The sequence below is a fragment of the Orcinus orca genome, chromosome 10 (assembly GCF_937001465.1).
Source record: "Orcinus orca chromosome 10, mOrcOrc1.1, whole genome shotgun sequence".
Classification (NCBI taxonomy): domain Eukaryota; kingdom Metazoa; phylum Chordata; class Mammalia; order Artiodactyla; family Delphinidae; genus Orcinus; species Orcinus orca.
Genome location: NC_064568.1, coordinates 42,859,289 through 42,886,579, shown reverse-complemented (window position 1 = coordinate 42,886,579; position 27,291 = coordinate 42,859,289). Strand labels below are relative to the sequence as shown.

Here is a 27,291-nt window from a genome sequence, read left to right as displayed (position 1 = left end):
CCAGGGAGGTGGGGGGAATGGGAGAGCAAGTCTGGGAACTGTGATGATTTTTTATTGAAAATCCTCAAGGTTAGAAGTGAATGGCAGACTCTTTCATGTAGCACAGCTCAGGCATAACAATATAAACTCTCTAGGTACCTGACTATTCTAAGATTCATTATAAAGTTTTTATTTAATTTTATCTTTTATTGAAGTATAATGGATTTACAATGTTGTGCCAACAAAGTTTTCATTAGTAATCAAAATAATTTAAAATAATCTGCCGAGTGTGAATGTTCAATTCTATTTCTGTCTCTTCAAGTTTTCTTCTAGTTCTTATCTCCATAAATATATACCATGGAGTACAAATCAGAGGGTTTTGTTTGACCCAGTTATTACTCTTCACCTCTTTTTTCTTTACTTGCAGGGCCCATGCGCTTCATTTCTGGGGCTTCCAGAGTATTTCACTGGGTGAACAGTCCACAGCTCAACAGTTATTTTGGGAGTGAGGGATGACTTTCAATAGATCAGAGTCTTGGGACTCTGAGTGAGACCCAAGCCACATGGGGAGATCTCTTGGCTTCCAGAGTGACAGTGTAGGCTGGTCAGAAAGTACCTCTGGCTTCAGAAGACAGGTCTCCAGTCAGAAGCTACAGTCATCATAATAAGATAAGCCATGACTCAACCTGTGGTTCCACCGAATTTTCTCTGAATGAGCTCATGATAAATATTGTTTGGTCACTGCATGTAATTCCTGTTGTGTTTGTTTTTTTTTGCAGACATTTATGGTGTTGAACAAAAAGAGAACAATCTACCGCTTCAGTGCCAAACGTGCCTTGTTCATTTTGGGGCCTTTCAATTCAATCAGAAGTTTAGCCATTAGAATTTCAGTCCATTCATATCCTTTTGTTGCTTCTTTTACCAAGTCCAGGTCATGTGAAGTGTGCAGAAGCCCTAGGGGTTCACATGTTTGTTGAGTGGAAATAGCTTATTCTTTTAAGAAATACTGGGTGAGTGGCCCTGCTGTATGGCAGGGCTGTGTTGGGACTGGCACCTGTCTGGGATCCTGTGGCCTCAGAGGAGACAGGTCAAAAGGCAAGCAATTTCTTAGTGAGATGGGCAGTCTGGAAGTGGGAGTGTGGAGAGGCTCTGTTGTGCTTTGGAGGTATCAAGAATGGCCTCCTGAAGAAAGGAACATCTAAGTTGAGACCCAAATAAAGGGTAAACTGGCAAACTGTGCACTGTGTTTAGCTGATAAATGAGTCGTGCTAGAACTACAGTGTTTAAAGCTTTTTTAGAAACACTTTCTAGTGTTAAAAGTCCAGATTTTCAGGGGGTGAGGAGACACCAGGCAGTTTTAGATGGGGGGAAGGGGGGTGTGAAAAAGACGTGGGTTGGTAGACGGAAGTACTCAGGAAAACGGGAAGGAATATCTATTTAAGTTGGGTTCCCTAGAAGCAGAGCCTGAGATGGGATTCTTATTTAAGTGATTTAGTGGGGGAGTGCTCTCTGGAAAAGGAAAAACGGAAACAGCATGGAGCAAAAGGAGGAGCCAAGCAAGGACAGGGTCTCAGTTGAGCCCACATCAGACATCAGCTGGAGCCACGGGGATCTCCAGAGCATGAATCTATCACAGAGCTGCCCCGTCTGAAAGCCAGAGGCCCGGTTTCTGTAAATCTGTCGGTCAGACATGTGGAAAGGGAGTGTAGCCCTCCACGGTGAGGAGGCTGCCATTCAGGCTGAGGACAGTTCTTCAAGGGAGGGGACAGCTGTGGGTTGTTCTCAGCCAACGCTCACAGTTAGAGGACAGATGCTCCTGCAGAAAAGGGGCCCTGCAGGGACCCCCACAGCCTCAACTACAATAACTAATGACACATGCCATCCTGCAGTGTAGCTGCCTTAACGGCCCTAGTCACATTGTTCAGCATGTTCATCATCTGCACCGTCATCATCAACTGCGTGTTCATGGCCATGACTCGTGGGAAGGACAGCATTAACATAGATACTGAGAGTGCTGAGTAAGTGTTTGTCCTGCATGCATTTGTCCTATGTTTTTAAGCAAATAAACCTAAAAGAATTATCATTACCTCAGATTTTAGCTATGGAGAGAAGAAAAAGTCACCCATAATCCCAGATCCCCAGCACAAATGCTGGCAGAGTCAGTTTCATTTTTGTATATGTACACTTACAATTGTCTTTAAAGGCCTTTTAAACTTACATTTGTAATAAACAGCACACATACAGATTTTATGTCTAGTTTTACGTGGTCTTCTTTGTCCTTATGTAGGCTTAATAGGAGCCCATTTTGATGCCAATACAATATTTCATCAGGTGACTATACCATAATTTACTTAACTACTCTTGTATTTTACTACTATAAATAGCATTGTGACAAGCATCTTTTGGTATAAAGCTACTTTAAAAAATCATTATTTTCTTAGAATAGAGTCTTAGAAATGGGTTTACTAGCTAGACAACCATGGCCCTGACTGGACACCCTAACTATGGTTGAACTGACAGTGACACACCCCAGAGGGCCTGATTTGCCTGGTGGGTTGAGGTCTCCCTATCATGGAGATCTCAAGCCCTGCTTCCTGCTGGTGGGCATGGCTGTACTCCATAGCAGATGTCATTTTGGTCTACATGTCCCACCACTGGCAGGCTTCTGCTGGAAAAGAGAAAATGGCAGGGTGGGAGGTGGAAGGCTAAATGGCTAGGCAGAAATAGCAGTCAGAGGTGGCTGTCTCATTTGCTTGAGATCTAGATGAAGACTTGCAGAATCCCACACATCTGCAATTATAGCCTTTTTTCAAAATACCTATAATTTTATAAATTATACCTGAGTTTAAAAGATGGCATTTACGGGCAGACATTAATTAACCTTCTGTGTTTATTTGTCACCTAAAAGGTGAGCAGTTTAGAAAAAAGCGGAAGCAGAAGTAGCTCTTGCCCAAGGCAGCCTCATGACCATTTCTGCTCTTGGACTTAGCTGCTTTGGGATTCTTCGAGTTCCCAAGACCTTAGTTCTTTAGCTTTGAGGGCTAACAATGGTTGGACATTCTACCAGAAAAGGTCCACTTCTTTTACTCTGAACCAGCAGAGTGTTCAAAATCATTGTTTCTGTCCCAGATGTGGGACCAGCGTGTGTGTGTGTGTGTGTGTGTGTGTGTGTGTGTGCGCGCGCACGCGCACATTTTTTTTTTTTTATTGGGATTTTTTTTATTGGGATTATAACAAGAGAGCTAGAGTATTGTCTTTTGGAGGAGGTGGAAGGGGAAGAAGGGAAATAAATTAGAAGGCAGAACATGATGAAGGACTAAAGGAATAAAATGGAAATAGTTTTTTTAAAAATTGTGATAAAATACACATTACATCACATTTGCCATCTTAATCACTTTTAGGTGTACAGATCAGTGGTATTAAGTACATTCGCACAGATGTTCAACCATTACCACTCTCCATCTCCACAACTCTTTTAATCTTGCAAAACTGAAACTCTGTACTCATAAAACAGTAACTCCCCATTCTGCCCTCCCCTCCAGTCCCCTGGAAACCACCATTATACTTTATGTCTCTGTGTATTTGATTACTCTAGGTGCTTCCTGTAAGTGGAATCATACCATATTTGTCTTTTTAAACTAGTTTATTTCCCTTAGTATATGACCTCAAGATTCATCCATGTTGTCACATGTGACAGGATTTCTTTCCTTTCCTAGGCTCAATAATATTCCATTGCATATATATATACCACATTTTATTAATCTATTCATCTGTCAATGGACATTTGGGTTGCTTCTACCTCTTGGCTATTGTGAATAGTGCTGCTGTGAACATGGGTGTGCAAATATCTCTTCAAGACTCTGCTTTCAGTTCTTTTGTATATGTACCCAGAAGTGGGATTGCTGGATCATATGGTAATTAGATTTTTAATCTTTTGAAGAATCTCCATATTATTTTCCATGGTGGTTGCACCATTTTACAATCCCACCACTAGTGCACAAGGGTTTTAATCTCGCCACATCCTCACCAACACTTGTTATTTTCTGCTTTTTTAAAAAAAGTAGCCAGCCTAATGAGTACGAGGTGATATCTCACTGTGGTTTTGATTTGCATTTCCCTGATGATTAGTGATATTGAACATCTTTTCATATGCTTGTTGGCAATTTGTATGTAATCTTTGGAAAAATGTCTATTCAAGTCATTTGGCCATTTTTAAGTGGATTATTTAATTTTTTGTTGCTGAGTTTGTAGGAGTTCTTCATATATTCCAAATATTAACCTCATCAGATATATGATTTGCAGATATTTTCTTCTAGGAGTCTTATAGTTTCAGGTCTTTTTTAAATATTCACAACATTTTTATTTATTTATTTGTTTATTTATTTATCTATTGGGTCTTCGTTGCTGTGCGTGGGCTTTCTCTAGCCACGGCAAACAGGGGCTACTCTTCGTTGCGATGCACAGGCTTCTCATTGCAGTGGCTTCTCTTGTTGTTGAGCAGGAGCTCTAGGCGCGTGGGCTTCAGTAGTTGTGGCATGTGGGGTCAGTAGTTGTGGCTCGCTGGCTGTAGAGCGCAGGCTCAATAGTTGTGGCGCACGGGCTTAGCTGCTCTGCGGCATGTGGGATCTTCCCAGACCAGGGCTCGAACTGGTGTCCCCTGCATTGGCAGGCTGATTCTTAACCACTGCACCACCAGGGAAGTCCCTAGTTTCAGGTCTTACATTTAACTCTAATCCATTTTGAATTAATTTTTGTACATGGTATAAGGTAACGGTCCAGCTTCATTCTTTTGCATGTGGATATTGTGCTTTCCCAACACCATTTGTTGAAAAGACTGTCCATGTTGGCTGAAGCTTCTCTCAAGAATATGGCTGTGAAGCTAGGTGTTTAAAAGCAGCTTTACAACTTTATCCATGGGCCTCTTTCTCAGAAATCCCAAATACCAGAACTTGCTTGAGGACCTTGCCTTTCTGAACTCTGATTTGCTAAGACAAGAATGTTAAATGTCACATTAAAATGGAATCTGACCTCATGAAGGTCATATCAGACAAATGGGCTCTCTCTTTTTCACATAGCTTATCATATTTCTTCTTGTTCTGGATGATTTGCTTTGTAGGTATGTCTTCACTGGGATTTATATATTTGAAGCATTAGTTAAAATATTGGCAAGAGGTTTTATTCTGGATGAGTTTTCTTTCCTTCGAGATCCGTGGAACTGGCTGGACTCCATTGTCATTGCAACAGCGTAAGAATGTTAAGATTTTTATCAAAGAGACTAGGGGTGGGAAAGAAGCCCCTTGGCTTCCAGCAGGGCCCTGTGTAGATACACATGACTGGCTGAGTGCAGCCAAGTAAAGCCTAGAACTGTGAGTGCAGTGTTGGTTGACACTGAACTGCACCATGTAGCCAACTGACCAGAGGCCTTCACACACACAAATCCATTTCTGGCCGCACCGTGAGGCTTGTGGGATCTTAGTTCCCCAACCAGATATTGAACCCAGGCTCATGGCCATGAAAGCACCAAGTACTAACCACTGGACTGCCAGGGAATTCCTCACAAATCCATTTCTAGGCCAATACTCATGATCTTACTTTTTCAGCCATTTATTTACCAAACACTGACCTGTTATGGGGCCAGGCTCTGTGCCAGATATAGGGCTTGTGATAATGAAAAAAAATATATCATGCATGGTTCTCACCTTGTTGGAGCTCGCAGGTCAGAGGGGAAGTGAGGCATTTAATGACCATTATAACCTGCTACAGTGAGTGCTAGCATAGGAGCTGTGCATGATTCCAGCTGTTAGAGCATGGAGGAGGAATTAAGGGGTCTAGAACATCTTTGTCTACTGAACGGTCACAAAGAGTTTCTCTCATGTTTTCTCCTAGAAGTGTTATTGTTTTGGCTCTTATGTTTAATTAAGTTTGTGGTCCATTTTGAGTTAGTTATTGTATATGGCATGAGGTTAGAGTTGAAGTTCTTCCTGAAGGAGAGGGCATCAATTTGGCATCCGAATGATGAGATTCCAAATTCATGAGTCAGCAAAATAAAAAGCAAGAGGAGCAATGGCCCATTGCCAGCACAATAATAATAAACCCAACCTTATTTAATTTGTGCCAGCCATTGTCTTAAGCACTTTGCATATATTTTTCTGTTTAATATTCATGAAAGCCCTTTGAAGTAGTTACTATTAATTTCAGAGTTTTACATTTGAAGGTCAATGGTCAAGTGCTCCTGGTTATTGAGAGATGGTGTAGTATGTGGGCTCTGGAGCCAGACCGCCTAGGTTCCTTCTGGGCTTGGCCACCTGGTGAGACCTTATGGAAGTGTACTGGGGCCTGGAACTTGATAGCAAGTCAATAAATGTTTAAGTTGATTTCTGTTATCCATGGATGTAGCCACAACTGCAGTGACTATTTCAAGGAATCCTCATCTATGTCCAAGTGTAAAGGTTAGCTGAGAGCAGCCTCCTGTGCAATCTGTGGTCCATAGGGTCCATAGCAATAGAGCACTAGTGGTATTGCCAGGTCCTGACACGAAGGTGGGATTGGAAGGGGAGGTTGCAGATTTCATTCTGGTGGACACACACCTCAGGCTGTGCTTACTTGTGACCTTTGTGGAGATGTGCCGGGCAGACGCATGCCTGAACAAGCCTGGACTTTCCTTGTGCTTTGTCTTGTAGGTTTGTGTCCTATTCACCGTATATCAAGGACAGCAGCATCAGTCTGTCATCCCTGCGTACCTTCCGAGTGTTCAGAGCTTTGAAAGCAATTTCAGTAATTTCAGGTAAGTCACTCTAACTTTCAACACTGGCTCTTAGTGGAAGAGAATAGTTAAAATTTCTCAATATGTCATGTAAACCACAAACTAACAAACTCTGCTTTATTCATTTATTTGATCATTCAACAAATATGTATTGAGCACCTAATATCCACTGTGCTAGCTGCTTGGGATATATCAATGAGCAAACAGACAAAGATCCCTGCCCTCATGGAGCTTACATTCTAGGTGGGGGGTTGGGAGACAGACTTAAGCAGTAACTATAATAAATAAGTAAATTATATAGCATGCTGGAAAGTGACATATGCCATGGAAAAATAAAATGGAAAAGTAGGCGATGTGGTGGCTCTTGGAAGTCACGGGGGTTCATGGAAGCAGGTTGCAATTTTAGTGGGGTGGTTAGGATAGGTGTCATTGAGAAGGTGAGATGTGAGCAGATTTGAAGGTGGTGAGGGAGTTTCACAAGCAGATATATGGGAAAGAGTGTTCTGAGCATAGGAAGCAGCCAGTCTACAGACTGAGGACTATAAAACATGTGGGTGGGGCTGGAGCAGACAGAATGAGGGGCCAGGTGGTGGAGGAGGGACCACAGAGGTGAAGGGGAGGCACCTAAGTACCGGGAAGACTTGGGCTTTGCTCTGAGAGAAATGGGAGCCATGCAGGGGCTTTGAGCAGAGGAGTCATGACCTGACCCAGGCTTTAAAAGGATTACTCTGGCTGTTGTGTGGGGAACAGAATGTGCGGGAGCAAAGGTAGAAGCAGGAAGACCAGATAGGAGGCATGTTGGTCACCATGGAAATGTGCTGCTCAGATCTCCTGCTGCAGGGAGTGCAGTTGACTAATGGTCCCAGCTGCCCCCTCTCTGGATTCACCACTGCATTCATGTTCATGCCAAGATCACGCTTTCCCTGCATGTGGGGGCCGCTAGTGCAGGCCCACCCCTGAAAGGTATGGGACTCCTCTATGTGGGACTTTGGCTCAGCGGCTCCTCAGCAACCAGGGTGAGACTGTCTCACAGCAGCACTGCAGTCTGAGGCACTTCCTGTCTATCTGCTTCCTTCCTGATCTCCTTTCCCAGGTGTCAGCCCTGTGTCACAGTCTGAGGCTCTCTTTGTCCCTCCACTCACTCCCTCCAGATTATTCCTCACAAGCATTTCCCCAAGAAATCTCTTGCAATCTGGTCTCAAAGTGTCTGCTTCTCAGAGGGCCCAAACTGACACAGGGGGCCACTGCCATAATCCAAGCAGGAGGTGGTGGTGCTCTCAGATCAGGCAGTGGAAGAGGAGTTGGTGAATGGTGGTCAGATTCTGTGTAAATTTGAAGGTGGAAACAAGAGAACTTCCTGACAGGTTGATTGTATACATGATATGAGCAAAAGAAGAGTAAAGGATGAGTCAAGGTTTTTTGTCTGAGGGACTGGAAAGATGGAATCATCACTGAATGAGAAAAGGAAGGCTGTGAGAGAAGCAGGCCTTGGGGGTCAGATTAGGAATCAGCTTTGCATGTGTTCTGTTTGAGATGGCTGTGAGACATCCAAGTCAAAGTACCAAGTAGGCAATTAGATATGTGAGGCTGGAGTTCCAGGGCTGCAGATATCATTTTGGAGATTATGAGCCTGTAGATGATATTTAGAGCCATGGAATCTGATGAGATTACCAAGAAAATGAGCATAGATGGAAAGTAGAAGAGGACAAAGGACTGAGTCCCAGGCACTGTAGACCTTAAAGGGGAGGGGAGAGAGGAGAAACCAGCAAAGGAGATGAGCAAGAGCCACCAGTAAAGGAGGAAAGAGAGCAAAAGTGGTCTCTTGGAAGCCAGGCAAGGAAGGAGCTCAGTGGATCAGGATGAAGCCAAGGACGGGGTTGTAAATATGAATTCCAGTTTATCAGAAATGAGGTTATTATGGCACAGTCTTCTCCTTCCCCTTTCCTCTCTTTCCTTTACAAAAAAAAACTTTATTAAAAAATATTCTCCCTCTGGACTCCTTCCTTCCCCCCTTCTTCTTCCCTTCTTCTTCTAGTCTCTTCTATCAAAACTCCAGGCAATTTGGATCTTTTTCATACAGAGGCAGTGGTTATTTTTGGAAACTCCAGAAGAACAACTGCATAGTGATAAAGCAACTGGCAGTCAGAGGACACTTTACGTAGAACATGTCTCTCTTTCTCTTCCTCTTTTGCAAGGTGGACCTTGGTTTCCCAGGTAGATTTAGGGGCTTTCTGCCTGAGCTGAGTCCCTCATACTTCGCGTGGGTGAAATATACATGTATATATATATACATGTATATATATATACATGTATATATATTTGTATATGTATATACAAATATACATTCAGGGAGACACTTAGCAGCTTTCATGTTCCCTTCCTCGTCTCTAAGCATTTTGACTCATGAAACGCATGAGATCCCTGGATGCTTTTTGGAAGGAAGAGTATGAGATACAATCTTTTATGGGACTATGTAAAAATAATTCAGGAATCACAGCTATCTTTCATCCAAATCATCTTGCTTTGGAGAAGACTCGAGCCTCTTGTTACAGATGAAAAATCAGGCGTAGATGAGGTTACACTATTTTCGTGTTTGGTGCCCCTGACCATGCAGGGGAAACGTGATCTTGGTGTGAACATAAGTGCACTGGTGAATCCAGTGGATGTCCCAGCTTGGCCTGAAGTCTCCTCCTCATGTGGCATCACCCTTGGTGGAAGGTCATCTGCTGTGGGCTTGGCCTCCCATCAGATGCTGCTTTGTGTTCTCAAGTCTGCCATTCATGGTTTATGCTGATCGACCGAAACTTTGTCACTTAGTGTCATCCCACACATTACCGATGCCATCTGCTGGTTTATCTCTCCAGCTGTGTTGAGAGCAGAGCCTGTGACTCAGTGTTGTGCTGGGACTGACTTGTTCCAACTCCCCAGCAGACTGTGCACATCTTTTTCCAACTCTGCATCCAGGGACGTCATGTTGGTAGCTTGAAAACAGCTGGGGGAGAAGGGTGTATGGAGGGAGAAGAGGGATCTACGCTCCGGAATTCAGCAAACAAGGACATCTGTAAATGCTGCAAATGAAGACTTTCTCTGTCTCCCCTCCCCGCAAGAGCTGATTTTAAACATTTACCAACAGACTGCAAGACTATGTCCTTTTTATTTTGTAACTTTGGCAGCCTGACAGTGTACCATGGACATAGTATGTGCTTGGTAAATATATTTCTTGAATGAATTTTTAAAAACCCTTATAATAAGTAGTAATCTGAGTTTCTTTTCCTAAGACATCCTTATTATTTGGGTCCAGACAAAGCTCCTTCTTCCAGCTCCCTGATCCCCCAATTTAGCTATATCTCATGGCACCTCGTGTACCTTATAGTAGGTAGTAGCTACCAAATGTTAAATACAGCTCTGCTCCTTCTCTCAGGAGGCCTCACTTTGGCCTTAATGCTGCCTGTGATCCCCAGCCGTGGAGGTGCCTGCACAACTGTCATCAAGTTATGTCTTGTGTCTCTGTGGCATGTTTCTGCTCAAAGTCTTCTCACTTGCCCTTCAGAGCAGCCCTGTGGCATCTGTAGAGCAGGATAAAGAGGCCGAGTCCTAGACCAGTGGACCACTCTGATGACCCATAGCTTCTAAGGCACAGCGTTATGGCCTCAGAATCCTAGGTCAGGCCAGTTTCTGATACCAGCATGCAATCAGACAACTTTTGAGGCCTCGTTGCTCCCTCTCTGTTCCTTGCCTGTGTCTGGTGTGTGTGTGTGTGAGTGGGGGGCTTCTCCCCACATCTGTACTCTTCCTCAGGTCTGAAGGTCATTGTTGGGGCCTTGCTGCGCTCTGTGAAGAGGCTTATCGATGTGATGATCCTGACTCTCTTTTGCCTCAGCATCTTCGCCCTGGTAGGTCAGCAGCTCTTCATGGGAAATCTGAACCAGAAATGTGTGAGGAAAGACTGTGACTCTGACTATAAAGGTAAACACCCCACCTTTCACTCCTTGGTTTGTGCATGGTTAACTTTTATTTATCCCCACTCATATGTCTACTGACCTGCATTACAGAGTGTCTTAGGATCAAGGGATGATCGTCCTTCTAGGGTTCTCAAGTGGGCAGATGCATTTCTTAGAGAACTGCCTCATTCTTTGGGTATCCATGAAGAAGTAAAATCCTGAAGCCACATCTATAGGAGTGGTGTCATCTTCCATCTCTGCCCACTTCCTTGTCATGTTTTGCAGAAGTCTTCAGAGTGCCTGGCTTTGGCCAAAGGGGACCAGCAACTTCCCACAATGCCTGCCCCCACCCAAGTATTTTCTTCAATGATATTGCTCCTTTTATGTTGCACCCTCTCCACTCTGAGGTCAACCCTATATCAATTTCATGTGTCCTGAATTTTATGTGGCCATACTTTCTCCATGACTGTCCTGGTTTATGAGCTTCTCATGGGCTGACCCTGTGTCCAGCTTCTCCTAGGGGTGGTCTCTGGTTCAGTTCTATGTACTGAGAGGTACTGCTTCCTCCTCTTATTTCCCCTTCCTTCTCCTTTTCCCTCTTTTTCTCTTGCATCTTCCTGAGGGCTTAGGCTCTAGTTCCTCTCTGGATCATTTCATTGAGATCACTTTGATCATTTTGGAGGATTCTGAACCATCTGTTTCAAGCATAATCTGGCATATTTGCTATTCTTTTTCCTTTCAATGTTGTTTTTTCAAATCTGAATTTATAATTATTTCCTTCTCAGACTATTGCTTTGAAAAGAAAGATTCCACTGAATTCAGAATATGTGGCACATGGATGGAGAGCGGGTAAGATGTTTATACTCTTCATTCTATCTTTTTGAAGTGATGTGGCAGACAGTCTTTATCTAATGACTTGTAGAAGCAGTGGTGGTAGTTCTCAAACACTACTATTTCATGTGTCTAAGAAAGTTTATTTTATTTGGTTTTTTTAACATATTTATTTATTTGGTTGTGCTGGGTCTTAGTTGCAGCAGGCGGGCTCCTTAGTTGCGGCTCTCCAGCTCGTTAGTCACAGCACGTGGGCTCCTTAGTTGTGGCATGCGAAATCTTAGTTGCGGCATGCATGTGGGATTGGTTCCCCGACCAGAGAATGAACCCGAGGCCCCTGCACTGGGAGCACAGAGTTTTATCCACTGCACCACCAGAGAAGTCCCTCTAAGCAGGTTTAGATGTGCATTACTAAATTAAAAATTATTTCCAAGTGTTTAAAGCAGTTCTCTCTCCTAAATTATATTGAATTTGTATCTGATGAGAAACCTACTGAAAACATAGGGATATTTTGACATTATGGAGCGGATATTCAAGGCCATCAAAGGTAAGAAAGGATGTTGTGACTGAAAGCCCCATCTAGACCTATTTCCTGTTCAATGACATGGCCCTGATGGAAGACATCTCAGCACACGTCTTCTGTTTGTTGGTCTGTGACCCCCACTGCCTCTAATTGCACACACTGTTGTATGTGTGTTCATACACATTCACTTCAACAGTTAGTAGCCCTCTGACCCTTTGGGGATACTGTTCCTTCTTCCAGGATATTAGTACTCTCTGTGGTGAGAGATTCATTCAGTGAAGGTTTATTGAGTGTATTTCAAATTAAGATAATATGCTAGGCACTTTGATGAAATAGATGACATTTATCTCTCAAAAACAAATAGGTATCAAGGGCCAACATTGTGCCAAGCTCTGTGTTAGGCCCTAGGAATCCAAGTACAAACAAAGGAGTGCTGCCTTCTTGAAATTGACATCTTTCAGGCAACAGAGATGTACAGTAAATTCTTGAAAGTGTGATGAATGTTATAAGAGAGACCTGTAGATACTGAGAGAGATAACAGAGATGTAACCCTGCCTGTAAAATTAAGGAAGTCTTCTCGTGGTGGTCACAGATTCTGATTAGGTCAAACTCACAGACTTATTAGGTTTTAATACAGGGTTTATTGAGCTCTCTAGAATGATCCTCGGCAGGACATACTGCACGTACATTGTTTTCATTCAATGAGGAGCCCAACAGCTGTCACAACAGTGCTTCTTTGATCCATCATCCATGCAGGGCAGGTATGGTTACTGTAAGCAAAATCCAAGGTGGGGTGGGCCATCTAAACATACAGATGCAGAAGCCTTGGTTTCCAACTGTGTGCCAGTCACAACTCTCTCAGTCTAGGTATAGTCTCAAAGCTCAGGAGTTTTACAGTAAGCGAACTCCTAGTACATGACCTTCGACACTAATCATAACGTGGTAGTTTCCAAGGAGATGGCAGATCTGAGGTCACCTTCCCAGACAGGGCTCTGTTCAGGGCCCAGGCTTGGTTTTCAGCCTTTACTCACTGCCTTCTCTGAGGACTGACTGAGTGGTGACTACAACATGGATCTGAAGCATGAGTGGGAAGTTCTGGTGGATGAGAAGATAGAGCAAACGATTCCTGATGGTACAAATAGCAAGGATGAAAGCCTCAGGACATGAGGACATGCGGGGATAGTAAGAAGCCCAGAAGCTTGTTAGGCAGAGGGGCAGGAGACAGGAGCCAACCATGCAGGACCTGGTAGCCCATCACTGCTGAGGATTTTGACTTCAATCACAAAGGAAACAAGACCTGATCAGATTAGATACTTTTAAAACTCACTTTTGTCTGCTACATGGAGAATGGATGGATAGAGTAGATGAAGCAGCCACTTAGGAGGCTATGTTAATACAGATGAGAGTCACGAAGCTGTTCAGTGGAGATGAAGAGAAATGGATGGATGAATCCCAAAGACGTTTAGGAGACAGAAAGAACAAGACTTGTGGATTGAAGAGGGGTGTTGGCATGTATATGTCTGTGCAAATGCACGTGTAGGATAGTGGTGAGAAGTGCAAAGGGGAGCATAGAAAAAATCAATATAGAATTAAAAGATAAAGCAATGAAAGAGACAGAAAATATGAGAATAAATATCAATCCAGAAGTTTCAGCTTTTGACTAAGTACGAATTCCAGAAATGGAGCACAGAAAAAGCAAAAGGGAGGAAATTAGCAAAGATAATACAGAGAATTTCCCTGGGATTAAAGATGCAAATACCTCAGTGGTCCATAAAGTAGCCAACACAATGAATGAAAAAGGACCGTGTCAGGTGCATTATCATGGTGTTTCAGAACGTTTGGGGAAAAAGATCTGAAAACCAAAGAGAAAAAGGTTACCCACAAAGGAACAGTATCAGAATCCTCAACAACAACATAGGGTTAATAGCTGAGCAGTGATTTTATGTTTCTGAAGAAAAACTATGTTCAACCCCAAATTCTATTTCTGGTCAAACTGTAACTCTACTGTGAAGGCAGAGTAAAGATACACCCATACGTGCAAAGATCACCCAGTCTTCCTAAAAAGCTACTTGAGGTTTGGTCCAGAAAAATGAGGGAGTAAAACTTAGAAAGAGCAATACAAAAGAGCCAAGAAAAAATGTATCTGACGCAGGAGACCCAATGACACAGGCCATGATATTTTCCATGAAGAGTGATATAAGTAGTGGTGAGGTAGGGTGGGATGTTGGAAAACCCTTATCTACCACAGCAGAAAGCTAGTCAACAAAGACTAAAACTGATAAATCAAATACCAGGATAAGCATTTTAAAAAATTATAGTATAGTTGAATCTCAATATCATATTAGTTTCAGGTGTACAATATGGTGATTCAATATTTTCATAAGTTATACTCTAAAGTTACTGTAAAATATTGGCTATATTCCTGTGCTGTGTAATATATCCTTGTAGCCTATTTATTTATTTATTTATTTATTTATTATTATTTTTTGTGGTACGCGGGCCTCTCACTGTTGTGGCCTCTCCCGTTGCGGAGCACAGGCTCCGGACGCGCAGGCTCAGCGGCCATGGCTCACGGGCCCAGCCGCTCCGCGGCACGTGGGATCCTCCCAGACCGGGGCACGAACCTGTGTCCCCTGCATCGGCAAGCGGACTCTCAACCACTGTGCCATCAGGGAAGCCCTATTTTTAATTTTTTGAGGAACCCCGTATTGTTTTCCACAGTGGCTGCACTAATTTACATTCCCACCAACAGTGTACTAGTCTTCCTTTTTCTCCACATTCCTGCCAACATTTGTTATTTGAAGACTTTTTGATCATAGCCATTCTGACAGGTTTGAGGTCGTATCTCATTGTGGTTTTGATTTGCATTTCTCTAACAGCATTGTTCTGCATCTTTCCATGTGCCTGTTAGCCATCTGTATGTCTTCTTTGAAAAATGTCTATTCAGGTCTTCTGCCATTTTTTAATCAGGTTGTTTGTTTTTTTTGATAGAGTTGTGTGAGCTGTTTATATATTTTGGATATTAACCCCTTATCGGTCATATCATTTGCAAATATTTTCACTCATCTAGTAGGTTGTCTTTTCATTTTGTCAGTGATTTCCTTTGCTGTGCAAAACTTTTTAAGATTAATTAGTTTGTTTATTTTTGCTTTTGCTTCCTATGCCTTAGAAGAAAGATCAAAAAAATATTGCTATGATTTATGTCAAAGAGTGTTCTGCCTATGTTTTCTTCTAGGAGTTTTATGGTTTCCGGTCTTACATTTAGGTCTTTAATCTGTTTTGAGTTTAATTTTGTATATGGTTTGAGAAAATGTTTTAATTTCATTCTTTTCCATGTAGCTGTCCAGTTTTCCCATCACATTTATTGAAGAGACTGTCCTTTTCCCATTGTATATTCTTTCCTCCTTTATTGTAGATTAATTGACCATAAGTACGTGAGTTTATTTCTGAGCTCTATATTCTATTCCATTGATCTGTGTCTATTTTTGTGCCAGTACTGTGCTGTTTTGGTTACTGTAGCTTTGTAGTGTAGTCTGAAGTCAGGGAACATGATATTCCCAGCTTTGTTCTTTTTTCTCAAGATTGCTTTTGCTCTTCAGGGTCTTTTGTGGTTCCACATAAATTTTAGGATTATTTGTTCTAGTTCTATGAAAAATGTCATGGTTATTTTGATAGGGATTGCATTAAATCTGCAGATTGCTTTGCGGTAGGATGGACATTTTAACAACATTAATTCTTCCAATCCATGAACACAGTATATCTTTCCATTTCTTTATATCATTTTCAGTTTCCTTCATCAGTGTTTTATAGTTTTCAGAGTATAGGTCTTTTACCTCCTTGGTTAAGTTTATTCCTAGGTATTTTATTCTTTTTAATGTAATTTTAAATGGGATTGTCTTCTTGCTTTCTCTTTCTGATAGTTTATTATTAGTATATAAAAAGCAACAGATTTCTGAATATTAATCTTGTATCCTGAAATTTTACTGAATGCATTTATTAGCTCAAATAGTTTTTTTGATGGAGACTTTAGTTTTCTATCTATAGTATGTCATTTGCAAATAGTGATAGTTTTACTTCTTCCCTTCCAATTTGGATGACTTTTGTTTTTTTTTTCTTGGCTGATTGCTGTGGCTAAGGCTTCCAATGCTATGTTAAATAGAAGTGGTGAGAGTGGGCATCCACCTTATTCCTGAGATTAAGCAAGCGTGTGCATATGTTCTTCATGAGCAGAGTCTCAGTTTGTTACAGCCCTCCTGTAAGTCCCACTGGTTTTCAAACCAGCTAAGGGAACTTGTCTTCCTGGTGTTGGACTCCAGGGCTGGGGTGCCCAATATGTGATTCAAACCCCTCACTCCCCAGGGAGGATCTCCAAGCCCATGATATCCCTCTCTTCTGTGCCCCTAACTAGGGAGTCCCAACCTGATTGCTTCTCCTTCCTTCCTTTCTGACTCTGTGTGGATCTTTCTTTACAGTCTTGTGTCCAGTTTACCACCAGTGTCCAGTTTGTTTTCATTGAGAATTGCTCCACATGTAGGTGTATTTTTTAATATAAATTTATTTATTTGTTTATTTCTGGCTGCATTGGGTCTTTGTTGCTGTGCGCGGGCTTTCTCTAGTTGTGGTGCATGGGCTTCTCATTTCAGTGGCTTCTCTTGTTGTGGAGCATGGGCTCTAGGCGTGTGGGCTTCAGTAGTTGTGGCACTCAGGCTCAGTAGTTGTGGCTCACGGGCTCTAGAGCACAGGCTCAGTAGTTGTGGCGCATGGGCTTAGTTGCTCCATGGCATGTGGGATCTTCCTGGACCAGGGTTCGAACCCGTGTCCCCTGCATTGGCAGGCCGATTCTTAACCACTGCGCTACCAGGGAAGTCCCATGTAGATGTATTTTTGGTGTATTCATTGGGGGAGGTGAGCTCAGCATCCTCCTACTCCGCCACCTTGATCTTTTCCCAGTAAAAGCACTATATTTAGAGATAACAGACCTAAAAGAGCTAAAAGTTGTTGAATTTGGGGTGTATAAATGACAGATGAAGAATGATGGAATGGTTTTCATTACAAGCCTTTTGGTGCCATGTGACTTTTTTTAAACCACATGCATGTGTTACTTTGATAAAAATACTATGTTTATTACAAATTAAGAAAGTACATACTCATAGTATATTCGATAGATGCACTCAATGATGTGTTTTTGGTGATGTGGACAAAGACCTATATGCAAGATATCTACTGTTTTTAAAGTAAAACCCAAATGTTTGTAAGAATAGAGGACTGATAACAATTGATATCTAAATATTTAGCATTAGCAAAGCACTTATATAAATCCCAGAACTGTAGGACATGAAAAGAAATGAGATATTTCCTTGTATGCTGGTGGAAAAGACCTCCAATCAATACCATTCCATGAAAAAAGCAAAGTGCAAGAGAGTGTTCAAAGAATGCTCCCATCCATATATTATAGAAAATGTATATTGATAATATGTGCTTTTATATTCATAGAGGACTTCTGGAAATTTACTAAAGTAACTGTTAAAACTGTGCCTCTAGGAAGTGGGGCTGAGTGGGGAGAGAGGGAGACATCATATTCATTGTATGTCCTTTTTTTACTGTAAAGTGTTCACTATGTCACTGCACTTAATTTTTCAATGAAAAACTGCCAGTATGAACTTCCTAATCAATCCATTTGAGAAAAGTCTATGAGTGCCCATGTTTAGATATAGAATGGGAGGCTTGGAAGGTGGAGGATGGCCAACTCTATAAATATTCTCTTCACCTAGGACTTTTGAGTGTGAGCCCATGGTTCTTGGAAGAATCAGTGCCCTGGGCAGGGTGTCGAGGGGAGGTGGGCTGCAGGGTATGTAATTCTTTCTCTGTTCCTTTGTTTCCAATATCTAGGGCTTGTTCTGAACAATTTGAATGCAAACATACCAATAAAAATCCTGACTATAATTACACGAATTTTGACAGCTTTGGCTGGTCTTTTCTTGCCGTGTTCCGGCTTATGACCCAAGATTCCTGGGAGAAGCTTTATCAACAGGTTATCTATTTATTCATTCTCTCTCTTTATTTCCCTCTCTCTCTCTCCCCCTCTCTTCCCTGCCCCTCTGCCTCCTTGCCTCCTCTCTCCCTTTCCATCACTTATCTATCTCTTCATCATTTATTTATAACCTACCATCTCTCCTTCACCTTTGTCATCTATTTCTTATCCTTAACAGTTGTACTGTTAAATTGTGTTTTAGAAATTCTATTAGAAACATCAAAAAAAGACTATAAATGTGATATTTGGAAGAAGAGTGCAAAAAAACTCCTCTTCCTAGAAATATCACCCCTCTCCAGATTCCCCACTGACTGAAGTTCCACCACTAGTGCTTCAGCTTTCATGCAGCATTGCTCTCTCTCTTGCCTTTTTAATTTAAAAAATGCAAATACCCTTGAGAAAGTCACAGTAAAGTCACTCTGACTTCTGTGTGAATGTACAGATGGCATTTCCTTGCTGAGAGATAGGGCATCAGGAGCTCTAGGTGATGGGGGAGGCAGTAGATGATGCTGCAGGTAGCTGAACCAACCAGGGCTGGGGAGAGACCAATTGCTACAGTGTAATCTCCACTCGAGGTCAAGTCACCCCTCTGCGGAGGAAGGATTCAGATGCCAGCATGTGCTGTGTCCCTTGCAGACTTTGCGCACCTCAGGGCTCTACTCAGTCTTCTTCTTTGTGGTGGTCATCTTCCTGGGCTCTTTCTACTTGATTAACTTAACCCTGGCTGTTGTCACCATGGCTTACGAGGAACAGAACAAGAATGTAGCTGCTGAGACAGAAGCCAAGGAGAAGATGTTCCAGGAAGCCCAGCAGCTGTTAAAGGAGGAGAAGGAGGTAGGGGCACGTGGTGTGAGACAGTGGGGTCTGCTTGGGAGGACCCCAGAGCCTGTGGGGTCTGACACTCAAGGTTTCTGTATAAGGCCTAATCTCAGTGCTTTCCTAACTGGTGCTTTTCTGAGAATTTTTAAGCCCTTTGCAGCTGGCTCTGCTACAGTCTCCCACTAAGATGTCCAGGCGCAGGGCTCTTGAGGAAGGGAACCCTTGGTTTTGATGAACGTTGACCTTCTGAAACCTGAGCCTTCAAAGATAGATCCCAAATTGCTGGCTAGAGGATAAAATGTATGTATATGTAAATTAAGGCTCTGCTCCAGGCTTTCTTGTGGGAAGCTGGAGATGTTTGTGTCCAGGGACTTTGCTTGCGAGAGTTTGGAAAATCAATCATGGTGGCTGTAGAGATGACAGTCATAATCCTTTCTTATAATCCTTGTTATATTTACAGACCATTCTTATTGTTTCCGTGACATCTTTACATTTTTTCAGCTCTAAGATTCTAAGATTCGATTCTAAGATTTCAGAGCAGGGCCATGTTTTATGCTTTTTCTCATCCTCCACAGAGATTTGTCAGGAGGAAGCCCATCTTAAGTGCTTGATGTCTGCAGCGTTAAGCGCAAACATTTACTGAATGCTTAGCACATACAGGGCACTGTGCTAAGGGTTAGTGACACAGAGGTATCTAAGAGTTAACCCTGCCTTCGAGGGCTGCAATCTCGTGGACAAACAGGACATGTTCCCCACATAAACAATGACAAAGCTAGCATCCCACATAAACAATGACAAAGCTAGCATATTACAGTTGGGCAATGAGCAATCAAAATGGTCCAGTGCTACCAGAAGAGAGGAGAGAATGCTTACTGAGGTCGAAGTCATTTACAGTGTTCTGTGGGGAGTGTGATCTGTTCATTAATTGCTTTTTTTCACTCTCTAAGGCTCTGGTTGCCATGGGTATTGACAGAAGTTCACTTAATTCCCTTGAAGCATCATCTTTTTCCCTGAAGAAGAGAAAGCTATTTGGTAATAAGAAAAGAAAATCCTTCTTTTTGAGAAAGTCTGGGAAAGGCCAGGTTCCAGGATTAGATTCTGATGAAGATTCTTCAAAAAAGGCAAGTTTGGGCCAAGGGATTGATGATACTTTGGCACTCTTCAGGGGGACAGGTCAAGTTGTCAATATAATTGAAAGGACTCATTCATTCACTCAGTCATTTATCCATTCATCCATTTGCACATACTTCCCTGCATCCATGTGTCTATTCAATTATCCATTTATTTACAGATGTCTATTTAAAATGTTGACAGTGTTTATTTGGCACTGGGGTAGGCACTGGGGATACGTGGGATATATAACACAGGCAAGTAATGATGAAGGCACACTGACAAAGAGGCAGTTACTGTTCAGTGTGATGACCGACATGATGATCACTGAGGGAGAGCAGAGCAGGAGCATCGTCTTAGGGGCAATGTTTGTTCCCTGCAAGGCAAACCCTGAGACGTTAGAGTGCAAGTAGATTATTTGGGAAGTGATCTCAGGAAGCACTAAGAGGGGAGGGGAGAAGTGATACATGGAAGAGAAGGTGGCCAATTAGTGTGCGTTATTAAGCCAGTTTAATCTCCCTGGAGTGAGGGCACTAGAGTATTTATACATCAGCTTTCGTCCATCATTGGTTCAAGACTTCTGTGGTCAGGAAACAATAATTTTTCTGTATTTCTGACGTGCTATGTGTTAGGGCAAAAGTGTTTGGGTTGCCAAAGGAAGCCTGAGAACATATGGATGGGGCCAACAATAGTGTCTGCTTCAGACAACCAACCCCAGACTTGGTGGGGGCTGGGAAAAGAGCAGTGGATCAGAAAAGAGTTCCCAGAAGAAGCAGTGTGTAAGCTGAAAGGATGAATTAACCGGGTAAAAGGAAGAATGAAGCACTACACATAGAGAGAACAGCACACGCATAGGCCTGGAAACAAAGGAGAGCAGAACATGACCCAGTAGAAAATGTGCAAGTGTGTGTGCGCATGCGTGTGTGTGTGTGAGATGAGGTTGGGGGGGTGGCAAGAGGCTTTAGTGGTAAGATATGGACCATAATAAAAAGCCTTGAAGCCAAGCTAAGGAGTTCATTCTTTACACTGAGAGCAAGTGGTAAGCAGTATGGAAAGGTTTTAAGCAGAAGAGTGATATGACTAGATTTACATTGTGGAAATCCTGGATGCATTGAAGAGAGGGGATTGGAGGAGTGCGAGACTGGAGGCAACCAATTAAGAAGTTGTTGCAGTGATCCAAGTAAGAGGTGACAATGGCTTAAACTATGGTTAGGGCAGTGAGGATAAAGAGAGATGAACAGGTTACAGTGATCTGCAGAGGAAAAGATTTGGCAATTGACTAGATGTAGAGGGTGGGGTTTATGGCTTGGGTAGCCAACTTGTTGGTGGGTAATCTACTGAGATGGGCAAAGAGCATGTTCTGGGGGCGAGGAAGATAGCAAGCTAAGTTTTGCATGTGCCAATTTTGAGGTGCCTATGGGGCATTCAAGTCAGGCTATTGAGTAGGCAGCAGGATATGCAGAAAAGAAGCTATGGGAGGATGTACTGTAGAAAAAGAAAGCTTATTCTTATCATTTAAGGTGGGGGATGTTTGAACATGTTTTAATTCTGGAGAAGAGAAGTCAAAAGAGAGGAAGATGTTGGTGATACAGGCCAGGGAATAATGGCTAGAGCCTCTTTACTGAGGTAGGGGGAGGATGAAGCAGGCAGGAGGTGGGTGTGTGTGCTTGAGCCCGGGGTGGGGAAAGGGAGTTCAAGGGCCTTTGTAGAAGTAGATGCACGGACCTCACCCAGTGCTCTGAGCAGTTCTCTGATGGAGTGACAGGGCAAGATCTCATGATTTAGAGGCTTCTTTGCTGTCAGATCACAGCATATTCAAGAGACTGCATATATTTTTTAATATTTTGCAAGTTTTTCCTCATTTCACAAAGCAATAGACAAAGACCCAGACACCTAACATAAAGTGTCTTTTCCCTTTAGCTAGAATAGGAAATAGCTACAGAAAGACTACAGGCTCCCTTTAGAATAGCTTTTCAGAAATGGATAGTTCCCTCTGGGGCCATGGTTGGTCAGAACTTTGGGGGAATAAGTAATTACGGATACCTGAGTTTTCTGGCTAGCTGAAGGTTTATGTCCTTTAATCTCTAGATACTTTAGAGTTGTAGATAAGGTGAGAATCAATAAGCTCTTAGACATAGCCTGAGTGCTTGAAGTTTAGTATATGGATTTTGTGATATTTATTTTGACTGTTCTTTTTAGTTACTGACTATTTCAAAATCTATTTAAGCAGCCACTCAAGGCACTTCACTATGTGGCCTCAATCCACCTTTCTAAATTTATACACCACTTCTGCCCCTCGCAAACATTGTTTCTAAATCGCACTTTTTATTGTTTTCATACCCTGAACCATTGCACATTCGTTTTTGTAAAATATTTTTTGCTCTTTGTTGACAATGAATAAAACACAGCGAAAGAAATGTTTCTATAGGTACAACTCTAGACTCTAGAAATGGGCATACATAAGAAATATGAATGTTCAAACCATATTTCTCTTATCTATTAAATGTGAATTAAGAAAACTGCACCTTTGGCATGCCATGAAGTTGAAGTGAGTTGAGCATCTTCGCTGCATGTGGCATTGAAACAGTTTGTCAGGTTTTGAGGAGAGGTCGCCCCTTCCCTTAGACAGTCCACCATGCCTTCTCTTATAGCCACACCTACTTGAACAAACCAAACGACTATCCCAGAATCTGTCAGTGGAGCACTGTGATGAGCACAGAGACCCCTTCCAAAGGCAGAGAGCACTGAGCGCTGTGAGCATCCTCACCATCACCATGCACGGTAAGTTCTGTTCCAAGACCAAGGGGGAGCCTAACTTCAAGGATGCCCTTCCCTTCTCCCTCTCTCCAGCCCCCCAGAAGCCCTTTGCAACCCACTGTACTTCCTGCAGAGTGACTCCCCATGCTACTTTGGAGCATGTGAGCAAAATGGCTTGGAAGAAGCAGGCCTTCCTTTTGGGCCCACCCTGAGCTGCCACTTGGGTAGTGGTGGGACCAAGCGCACCAACGGGACTTCTCATTCAGGCCAGGCAGTCACAGGAAGTTTCAGTGACAATGATAGCCAGCCAAAGAAGAGAAGACATAGAAGTTTCCAGGAGGTTACAGTTGTCATTGAAGTTAGAATAGGGATCTGACATGAATAATAGAAGAAGACTTGCGTATGCAGGCTGGAACCATCTGATGGACCTGATTAACAGGAGGCAACAGGGACCAAACTGAGGGGTTCGTGTTCAAGGGCAGGACTCAAGTCCCAGCAAGAATGGGATCAAATGGGTTCTTAGCACTTTTGAGCCTATTGCATCATCTCATGAGGCCTTGAAATTGTGTGGAAATCAGGGTGCAGCTGCCTTCTGGCCTGAATTCAACCAACTGATAGCATGCCTTTTGTTTCAGTGCTTATAGATGCCCCTGACTGAATATCTCCCCTTCCCCTGAGCCCTGGTAGCTTCCTGTGCTCTGGTACAGCCGTCACCATGGTCTTCCTTGAGTGAACATAACTTGGGCTTGTGTCTTTCTCTCTCATGGGTTCATAGCCAGTCAGTGTTGACTTCCCCATCTGTATCTCCCACAGTGTGGCCCTGCTCCCAGATTCTCAATATGAGTATAAAGACTTGAAGTACTTGACTATACCACATGGAAGTTGAGTGTGGGAAACCTTCCTAGCTATGCGTCAGTACCCTTCTGGACTGATCATGTTGTAGCACAGGAGATGCTAGGGAAGAGGGAGGAAGGAATGCACCCAGGCAAAGAACAGCCAGACTGGCTCAGACCTAACTCCTCAAGTGCTCTTTCAATTCTCCTTCTCCAGAACAAGAAAAATCACAGGAACCTTGCCTCCCATGTGGGGAAAACCTGGCATCCAAATACCTCGTGTGGGACTGTAGCCCCCGGTGGCTGTGCATTAAGAAGGCCCTGAGAACCGTGATGACTGACCCCTTTACTGAGCTGGCCATCACCATCTGCATCATAATCAACACTCTCTTCTTGGCCATGGAGCATTACAAAATGGACCAGAGTTTTGAGAACATGTTATACACAGGGAATTTGGTAACTCTAGGCTTTTTAAAATATAAAACATATTTCAAACTTTGAATTATAACTCTTTCAAAGTCTAAACATTTTGTGAGTGGCCTAACCTAACGTAGGTCTTTGGTCCTCTTAGGTGGAGTAGAGGGAAAAGATGACAGTTAGGATTTTATTTTTACCCATTTTAGTAATTTTCCATGGGCCCCTGTTCGCCCTCTAGTACGTTGAGGTGTTTCTTTAGTCATCTAATGGATGACTAAAGGGTCATTCAGTGGTAAGACAGAAGCAAGGAGACATCTTAAACGGTCAACTATTTTGGATAATCAAGAAAACATTAACCATATCCAGAGATCCATGGTGATGAGTACCATGGTCCCCAGTGATATTGATGACATCATTTGTCACAAAACAGTGTGACTGCCATTACTAAGTGTTATTTTCCCTGGAAAGGTGAGTCAGAGCATGGAAGCTGTAGGAGGTTCTTTCCCAGGAGTAGGTGTGAGAGGCTTGTGGGGTGGGGTGGGTGTGGGGTTCCAGACTTGAGCTTGCTTCAGTGTGTTTGTTATTGGATGAAGCTACTCTCAGTTAAATTGGGAACATTAAGATAGGGGAGCAGATTTTTCAAGAACTGTTCACTTTAATTAATAGCTCCTGCAGAAGGCCCAAGGGAAAATTAGTTTCCCAAATATCAGAAATAATAAGTAAGTACCTAGTGAATGTTCTACTGTAATTTGCTAATGAGTTAATTAGCTAAAAATCTTACCAGAATGTCTAGCCTTTTCTTCTTACAGTTTTATGTTATTTTTCTAATTTAAAAAGCAATGTATGTTTTTTTTTAATTTTAAAAATGAGTAACAATACAAAGAAGGGAAATACAAAGAAGAAACTCATTTCCTATGGTCTTAGTAGCAAAGATGATCATTTTTAGCATTGCAGAGTATTTCCAGGCAGTATGTATGTAGGTAGGTATTTTTAAATTTTCCTTTTTTTTTTTTTACTTTGACAAGAACCCACAGTACGTATTGAATCAGGAGTTGGTCCACAGAGATGCTTCCATGCATCAGGTTTAGGATGGTGCAGAACTGTAGACAGGTGCCTGTTACCCTTGGTTCCACATCCCATGCAGGAAGAGTAGGGAACTGCAGTATAAGAGCAGGGTGGATCTCCTTACAGACAGTCTGCATTTAAGTTCTTTTTCCCATACCACCTTTGGGAAGAAGTGCCCTGTGGGTGTGCATAGGTCAGATTAGATTCCATGTTGCACAATAAAGCTAACACACACAATACCTTCTAACAGGCTGGCATCTTCTGGGCTCCAGGCCAGGGTGTTTAGCTCTCTCCTGTTGAGGTGTCCCAGAATGGCCTGAGGGTTTAGTTTCACTTGGAGGCAGAATGCTGTGCCCTCAGGGCCACAGTCCCTACCTCGACAGAGTTAGCAGGACCCATCTTTCAGCATCTTCTGGTAGATGGAGTTATTGGATAAATTCCAGAGAATACTCAAAGAACCCAGAGTCATCCCCCTGGACAGAGCTTCCCAATTGCAAAGGTGGTCTGTCCATCACTTCATCTGCTGGTCCAACTGTGGGAAATAGCCAAAGCCCGCCTCTCACATTTCCCACTGACCAGGTATCCTGGATGCTGAGGTGAAGTTGCATTTTACGGTTGGAAGCTGGCAAATTAAGTGACATTCTTCTTCACTCTCTCCAGAGGCAAAAGGAACACAGGGACATTGTTGGTGTCTGAGAACACAGGCAGCAGCTGGACCCTGGATCCTGAAAATTGAAGAGAAACATGCAGAGCTGGTTATGTAGCCTGTGCATCTGTTCCATGTGCCCCATTCCCTAGACATGCAAAAAAAGGGGCAGCCACCTCTCCTCTTGTGCCCTCGTGTTGGTGGTGCAGGGAGGCCTTGGAGCCCTGAGCTTGAAAGAACACATTCAGACCTCTCCTGTCTGATGGATGGACCAGGATTAAGCTGGCCTGTGGAGTTCTGTGGACTAGACTTAGAAATGGACTCTCTAGGCTTCAGAATTGCTTGAATCAAGCGAGTACATTGAGCTCCCAAGAAGTCATAACTAGCAATTGAATTGGATTGCAAAACCAATGGTCCCAAAGCATCTAGGGACGCTGTTGGGCTCAGACACCTAAAGCCTGAAGGAGACAGGAGGAGGAAGAGTGGGTCAAAAGGGGATGGAGATCAGTCCAGCACAGTTAACTGGCATGCGCAACACTGCCTGCTTTTAGGCGCTGGTTATGGCACTGGGCAGGAATAGGCAGCAAGGTTTAAAGGGAGAAGATAGGTATAAGCTTTGATTTTTCTTTGCCACCCTTGATTTCTTTTTATTTGCCTATTCTGTGTTTATTTATGCCTATCCTTTTATTTTAACTTGTGTCATTTTATTTTAGGGATGTATTTTATAAATAGTAAGTCATTGAATTATTTATAAAAATAGATCACGTGTTACTTTTTAATAAGGAAATTTAATCATTTAGGGGTTGTTTTTGCTGTTTCCAGAACTAAAGAGGAGAGTCTTATAACACAGCGGTCCCCAACCTTTTTTTTTTTTTTAAGATGTTAGAGATAGGAGTTTATTAATTAATTAATTTATTTTTGCTGTGTTGGGTCTTCGTTTCTGTGCGAGGGCTTTCTCTAGTTGTGGCAAGCGGGGGCCACTCTTCATCGCGGTGCACGGGCCTCTCACTATCGCGGCCTCTCTTGTTGCAGAGCACAGGCTCCAGACGTGCAGGCTCAGTAGTTGTGGCTCACGGGCCTCGTTGCTCCGCTGCATGTGGGATCCTCCCAGACCAGGGCTCGAACCCGTGTTCCCTGCATTAGCAGGCAGATTCTCAACCACTGTGCCACCAGGGAAGCCCCAGCAGTCCCCAACCATTTTGGCACCAGGGACCGGTTTCGTGGAAGACAGTTTTTCCACGGACTGTGGAGCGGAGAGATGGTTCAGGTGGTAGTGCGAGCGATGGGGAGCAGTAGATGAAGCTTCGCTCGCTCGCCTGCCGCTCACCTCCTGCCTGGTTCCTAACAGGCCACAGACCAGTACTGGTCTGTGGCCCGGAGGTTGGGGACCCCTGTTAAGACGGACATTTTAGGGGCTTCCCTGGGGGCTTCCCTGGTGGTGCAGTGGTTGAGAGTCCGCCTGCCGATGCAGGGGACACGGGTTCGTGCCCTGGTCCGGGAAGATCCCACATGCCGCAGAGCGGCTGGGCCCATGAGCCATGGCCACTGAGCCTGCGCGTCCGGAGCCTGTGCTCCG

The 27,291-nt window shown here is 43.1% G+C and overlaps 1 protein-coding gene across 1 annotated transcript in view; it reads left to right on the top strand.

Annotated features, from left to right (window-relative positions):
* The window catches only part of SCN11A (sodium voltage-gated channel alpha subunit 11), a 137,861-nt gene that overhangs the window by 63,242 nt on the left and 47,328 nt on the right, over positions 1–27,291 (top strand). The window contains exons 6-16 of the mRNA XM_049693628.1: positions 759–877; positions 1,896–1,997; positions 5,096–5,224; positions 6,660–6,763; positions 10,541–10,708; positions 11,469–11,532; positions 17,927–18,068; positions 18,705–18,902; positions 19,835–20,008; positions 22,649–22,778; positions 23,805–24,043. Of these exons, the coding sequence (XP_049549585.1) occupies positions 759–877; positions 1,896–1,997; positions 5,096–5,224; positions 6,660–6,763; positions 10,541–10,708; positions 11,469–11,532; positions 17,927–18,068; positions 18,705–18,902; positions 19,835–20,008; positions 22,649–22,778; positions 23,805–24,043 (1,569 nt within the window). The remainder of the gene's footprint in view (positions 1–758; positions 878–1,895; positions 1,998–5,095; positions 5,225–6,659; positions 6,764–10,540; positions 10,709–11,468; positions 11,533–17,926; positions 18,069–18,704; positions 18,903–19,834; positions 20,009–22,648; positions 22,779–23,804; positions 24,044–27,291) is intronic.